Here is a 7,111-nt window from a genome sequence, read left to right as displayed (position 1 = left end):
AAAACCCGAAAGCATTTGGTTGTTATTAGGGTAAGGATAGCCGGCTCACACATGTAAAACATTAAAGAAACCTTACAAATGTTTGAGTAATTTTTTTTCTGTTGTTGTTGTTTGGGGCTGTGGGGCATTTAACCACATCCTGCCAAGCACACAGCCCTGGGCAGCTCTCACTACCAGGTAGAGTTTTGGGCAAAAAAAAAAAAAAAAAAAAAAAAAAAAAAAAGGACAGTACTTTTCTTTTCCCAGCATTTTTATTGCCTTTATTTAAATGTAACATAATATACACTGTTCAGCCTTTTAGGGGATAGGAGGAGGGGAGTGATTCTGTATCTTTAAAGAGTCTCATATATGTCCTGTATCCATCGCTAACACACTTCAGTATGGTGGACCAGTGCCCACGTTTCCCACGGAGGCAGAACTCCCGACATCTTGATGAGTTTTTTTTTTTAAACACACAAAAATTTAGGACTAAACTTCTTTCAGTAGTTGTAAAAAGGACCAGAATTCCCTATTAATATCAAACAAATATGCATTTATTAAATGCAGAAGATTTTCCTTTTTGCATTTATCTCTGTTGGGATGTATATGGGGGAGATGTAGGGTGGGAGAGAGGAAAGATGTTTTCTATTTTTGAACTCTGCAGGCTTTGATACATTTTGCTAGAAGCTGTTTAATGTCTTGAGTACTGTAGCGACGACTGTTTACACGTAGTCCCTTTAGTAATCTAAATGGCAATGTGAAATAAGAATCCAATGTCTGCCATATTTGCTGTCACTTTGGTCACTGAATACTATAGTTTGTCTCCCAAACATTTCATTTTGTTTGTGGGTGGTCCATGTTCATGTGTCAGGTATAATTATTATTTTAAAATAAAAGCAGAAAAGATACCTAGCTCTCCTAGAAGTGCATTACACAGACTCAGTTACCAATTAAACTCTCACATACAGAATCCAACCACAAGAAGTCCACGTTTTAAAAAATCCTATTTGTCCCAAAACAAGTTGAAGGAAGAACACCACGAAATGCATCCTAGACCTGTAAACCAAAGCACTGTGCCCCTGTGTGTTTTTCTAGAAATACCAGCTTTTCAAAGACATCATAAATTATGACCTGTGTTGGGTTGCTCTGTGGGAACAGACTGAAAAAAGAAAGCCGATTTCTTTAAAATAACTGATTAACCTTTAATAATAATATTTTAAAGAACTGGTTTGCACTGGCCAAGCATCAGCACAAATAGGTTAGAAGAGGATCACATATCACTAGTCGTTCTGGAGGTTAAGTTTTAGTTAAAAGACACATTTGCTGAGTCTTTTAGTTCGTATCAAAGTACTGTATCCAAACAATAAAAATAAACAGACATTCCCAAACAAGAAAGAAGACTGCAGCGTCAATATAGTCTGAGTTTAAAATTATTTAGGACAAATAATGTTTTCTACGTTTTTAAAATCACTACAGACACTGCAAATAAGGCTTACGTGTTTATTTAGTGAACTACACAGTGAGGGTGCATGGCACGCTTACGTACGGCTTTATATGCCTTCTCTAATAAAATGAATTTCAATGTGGTTATATTATGGAACCTTCTAGAACACTTTAAATTTACAGAAAACAAGATTTATTTGGTTCTGTAAGGACTAGACCATACAGCTTGAACAGGTATCAGTACATGGTGGCACACATACTAGGATAGATTTGCTTCAACTAAGCCCCACGGGGAGATGCACTTCATATCAAATTTCCTTTTTGGTTCCTTTGAGGGAGAGGGATTCTGTGGGACTTACAAAGGGCTCATGTATATGCAGAAAGCCTTCCCATCATTTGTCATTGTGACCCGTGGCAAGCCATCATCAGTAGGAAAACAAAACAAAACAAAACAACCAAACAAATGAACAAAAAACCGAGGTTAGTCTAAAATCTAACAATTCATGTTTCTTCTTTTAGTATATTCTGGGAGATGAAATAAGGCAGTGAAAGAGAATTTGGCCTTCAATATTTTAAGGTAAGAGTCCCTCAGGGCCAATATATGTTGACAAATGAGGCCAGATCTCTGTCACTTAAGCTATAGCAGAACTCAGACATAGTCATCGCTGATGCTTTGTGTTGCAGAAGTGCAAATTAAGTCAACTGAGAGCACAAAGGGCATTCATACTGCTTCCTTTTCCTCATCTCCTACTTCTGAAGTGTTTGCAAAGGTTTTAAAACACTTTGTCATGAACGTGTGTATGGTGCCAAAAAGAGAGACAGAGAAAGAGAAAGAGAAAGGAAGAGAAAGAGAAAAAGAAAGAGAAAGAGAGAAGGTAAATCAGAGGGCAGCACTGAGGATATTCTTTAAAACCCCAAAAGATATTTAACATCCTATTAAATAAATAACTTAGAAGGAAATAGAAAGGATGGAGGCAGAATGCACAAGCATACCATACTATTTGTATTGTTAGGACAGTTTCACACTACTATGTTTATATTTGTAAATCTGATCCAATTCTTCCATGGTGCCACACCCAAAGCTCCTTTGGTTGTGCATATGATATGACCCAAGTGCTTTCCAGTAAATGCTTGCGTGTCTTACTGCTCATTGAATCATCAGGCTTGAATGAGCAATGAAAGTCTTTGATATGTGTTCATATTCCATAAATAACTTTCCCAAAGATCATTCAACAGAGTGTTCCTTTAAGTCCTTTACGTCCTATCTCAGAAGTTCAAAACAAAAAGCTTAAAATCAAAACAAAACAAAACGAAAAACCCAACCCCCACCACAGTATTGTTCACTTGAGGATAACTTCCATCCACACTTGATTTGCCTCTATCTTGGGTATAAGGCATGACGCAATGACACAGAGCTAGTGAAAAGAACTTCGTATGTCAGCAGTGAGTACAAAAACATCCAAAGCCTTCCTTCCTTCCTTTAAACAAGCTGAACTCAGTGCTCTATCTTTGCCTTTTGAGCTACAGTCTTCAGTGAGGATACTATCTCTTTTTGGCAAAGAGTCATTGGTTGTACTGCATCCACCAACGGTGCCTTCTTCTATGAGTGGACCACCATGGGGAGGAAGTGAGCGGAGGTGTTTTTCCTTCTTGTTTTTTGTCCTCTCCTGGGAGCTCCTTTTCCATTCAATGCCACATACATTTGCCTGCCGTTGTGCTGCCAGTTAAAAGATGCATACGTGTTGTATCCATTTTCCTCTATCCTCTCTTTCAGTTTACAGTCATTGTTAAATTCTTTCTGCAAAGGAAGCACAAGTGATTAAATTATTTATTTAGATGGTGATGATACTTGACTGCACATGATACCAGCTATCTAATGATCTACACTCCATTGTCTTGTTTATAGCTGCCATTTTGTTTTACATAAATTGCTCACTTCTTATACAATGCCAACAACAGAAGAGTCAAAAAGAATCCTAACCACAAAATAGATTCTGTGTTTGAAAACACGTGAGTCATCTTTGATTAATCACCACAGCTGGGCCATGTCTTCTGGACCTTTAAAAAGTTGGCATGCTTTGAATATAACATGGGTTATGTGCCTAGAATGATTATCAGGAAGTAGACATCACAATATCAACTTTTATGATGATCCAGCTGTAGAGGAGAGTGTTAAAATCTTGTTTTTCAAAGTGCTGTAGATCCTGTATGAAAAATTGGAATTACCAGAAATGTGGGTTTATCACATTATAAGCATTATTTACTTAAAAATCAACTCAAAGAATGATTTAAAGCTAAGATATAGAAAATTCTTTGTTTGGGGACTGGGGTTGTCATTCACTTGGTAGAGTTCATACACATAAAGCAGAAGGCCCAGGTTTCTCTCCAAGCATGGTCGCATATGACTATAATACAAATGCTTGTGTAATGGCTATACCTGATTGTCAACTAGATCTGGAATGAACTACAATCCAGAAATGGAGGGCACACCTGTGATCCAGACCTTGAGACTGGAAGACACAGGCTTCTGACCTGGTTCTTGACATAGAGATCTTGAGGCATAGTGACCATGAAAAGTTCAGGCCTGAGCAAGGTAGTACACACCTTTAATCCCAGGAGACTAAGGCAAGCAGATTTCTAAATTCAAGGCCAGCCTGTGACAAAGCAAATTCCAAATCCAGGCATGGTGATACACGCCTTTAATCTGGACTATGCCTTCTGCTAGAGGCCTACATAAGGTCATTGGAAGAAGGAAGACTCACTCTTCTTTACCTGCTTGCCCTTACTTGCCAGCACATCTGCTAGAATCTATTTCTCAGGATTCCAGCTTATATAGAAGAGCAGCTGAAACAACTAGCCTCGTGGGACTGAGCCACTACTGGATTCTTAGACTCCCCATTCACAGATGCTCATTGGTGGGTTGGTTGAAGTGCAGACTGTAAGTCATTACAATAAATTCCCTTCATATACAGAGACATTCCATAAATTCTGTAACTCTAGAGAACCCTGACTAATACAGTTGGAATGTAGAGGTGAGTGGATCAGAAGTAAAGCTACAATAATGAGTTCTAGGTTAGCCTTTGCTACATGAGACCTTGTTTCAATTTTTCTTTAAAAAAATGCCTTGTTTTGTCAATCATCCTGTCAAAATAATGAACCGTCTCACTAGGATATTCACCTACACCTACAGAATTCTGGCACTGCTCCAAGTGGCCAATGGTTTTAGAGAATTTTGATGGGTCAAGAATTTTTCTCTCACTTGCTTCTAGAATTCAGAATTTAGTATTTTATTCTGTAGTTAATCACATACACAAAAACTGAAGAAATCTCCCTCTGATCTTGAAGAAAACTAGAATAGTTCAGAAACTAAGACCCCCATAGCTTCTGAGGTTCTACTCTCTCCATCTACCAAAAAGGCATCATGGCACATTGTTGATGGAGGCCTCAACTGGGCAATTTTTTTTTCAATCTCAGGAACCTTTATATTTCCTATTATTAAAGGATTTATTTACTTTTAAAATTTATGTATAGGTGTATGAGTCTGTATAGTTTGAGTGTACCATATTCTAAGAGGAACCCACTTAGGTCAGAAGAAGGTTTCAGATCCCCTGAAACTGGAGTTTCAGACTTTTGTGAACTACTATGTGTGTGCTGACAACTGAATCTGGGTCCTCTGTAAGAACAGTAACTGTTCTTAATCACTGAGCCATTGCTCCAGGCCCCAGAGTTAAAGTCTGGAGTATACATCTTAGGTTTCTGTGCAATAGATCACGGTTTGGAACATAATGAAACATCGCGTGTTTACACTGACATCATCAGTTTACTTTTCTATTGGAGTTGTGTGGTAGTGCTTGCTTCTCATCTGTAAAGTACTATTAAATGCAAAATCCACTTGGTGATAAGCACTGATATTAAGAAGAAAAATAAATCATCTAAGATAAGTCTTTTAGTAAAACAAAAATATCTGGATTGAAAAATATTAAGCCTTTTTATGAACTTGTTTGATTTTTCTTCTTATTCATTTGTCTGAAAGCATATGGCTTTCAAGCAGCGTAGTTGTCTTTTACAATTACTAAAGGGCTATATAGCTTAAAGAGTATAGGAAGAGGCCAGCAAGACAGTTAATTAGTTAAGACACTTGCCTCAAAGACTAATGGTCTAAGTTCCTTTTGAAGAACTACAAGGTGGACAAAGAGAAACAACTCTTTCAGGTTGTCCTCTACATGTATGTATTGTAGTACATACCTGCCCTCTCATTTTTACACACACAGAGACTGAACAAGTGCAACAAACTTTTTAAAAGAAAGATTGGGGTTATTTCAGATAATTTCATATTGGAGTTCCATATTGGATGCTTTTCTCCTCCCAAAATTTAAAGAGTAATGTTTCTTAAAATGAAGTGTTCCTGATTCAGCTTTCTCACCTCAGATGTCTTGACACTGGGATGTAACTGAGATGTGCCACAGCTGTAATTTCTGGAGGAAGGCCTAGGTGTTCATGAGATACAGCCCAGCATATGTTCTAATGTTTAGGAAATCTAGGCTGTACTGATAATGAACATTCTCCCTGATGGTTAGTTTTCATAATATTGGAAAGTGCTATACAGATTACTGGGGTGGGGGAGTCTTCAATTGCCTTACCTGTCTGTGGACTCTGTGAATTACCATAATGGCTAATGTGGCAAGAGATGCCCATGAATGCAATAGTGGTACAAATGTTATGAGGATACCCACCACTTTCTGATTAGACTTAAGGCCTATTTCACAGGAGGAAACACATGCTTGGTACTATAAATCTGGCTAAGGATTCATGGTTGGGGAACTCATGAGACCCAGGACTATACCTATTGCTATTATTTTGTGAGATGAATACAATCAAACTTCCCTCTAAAGCTCTGTCTCTCTACTGGTAGATTAGCACACCTTTCAGACCTCACCAGAGAAGTTTCTTTGTGCATTGGATGGTAGAAACTCACAACCTGTCAGTGGAGAACAAATGTCATGGACTGATGAGCCATCTCCATGTTATATCCACCTCCCCAAGGATCAGGGAATATCATGTAAGAGCGGGAGAAAGACTACCGGTCAGAAAAGTCAGAGAGGGTAAGAGAAAACTGATTGCTGGACATGGCAGGACTACTGCACTCAAGAATGGACCACCCCTGTGACTATCTAACAAAACTGCATAAGATCAAGTTAGTCAACATTGTAGCACGGAGTAGGAAGGTGTAAATGGGCCCTCATCCATAATAAAGATGGCTGATGGCTTCAAGGGAGGAAAGTGTGTTTACTATTGAGGGGGTGGTTGCTGGACCACACCAGTAAGTAACTCTATGCCTAGGAATGTGTAAACAGCATTAAACTGAACCCATGGGTTATTTTTTTAAAAAAAAGGTGGCACCAAATTGGACAGAGATGGTAAGAAGGTGGAGTCGTGTGTATCTTGAAGGAGACAGGGCCAGGAATTGGAGGTGAATGTGATCAAGATGTATTGTGAATAATTCTTAAAGAATTAATAAAAATATTTTAAATGAATTAGGTAAAACAGGATCCCAAATTGAATTAGAGTGGATTAAAGAAAGATTTTGGATTTCCTGTGCTCATCTGAGACACTTATTTATTTGATTCTTCACTCATGGTGCTTGAGGACCAGATTGCGTCATCCTCAAGACTTCCTCAGTTCTATCATT

General features: G+C 38.2%; 1 protein-coding gene across 1 annotated transcript in view; it reads right to left on the bottom strand.

The window, feature by feature from the left end:
* Positions 1–232: 232 nt before the first annotated feature.
* The window catches only part of Fgf10 (fibroblast growth factor 10), a 77,042-nt gene continuing 70,163 nt past the window's right edge, over positions 233–7,111 (bottom strand). Inside the window, exon 3 of the mRNA NM_012951.2 lies at positions 233–3,220. Within this exon, the coding sequence (NP_037083.1) occupies positions 3,023–3,220 (198 nt within the window). The 3' untranslated portion in view covers positions 233–3,022. The remainder of the gene's footprint in view (positions 3,221–7,111) is intronic.

This window comes from Rattus norvegicus, chromosome 2 (genome assembly GCF_036323735.1).
Source record: "Rattus norvegicus strain BN/NHsdMcwi chromosome 2, GRCr8, whole genome shotgun sequence".
In the NCBI taxonomy this organism is placed as follows: domain Eukaryota; kingdom Metazoa; phylum Chordata; class Mammalia; order Rodentia; family Muridae; genus Rattus; species Rattus norvegicus.
Note: the sequence above shows the minus strand (reverse complement) of the source record. Positions and strands in the feature narration are given on the sequence as shown.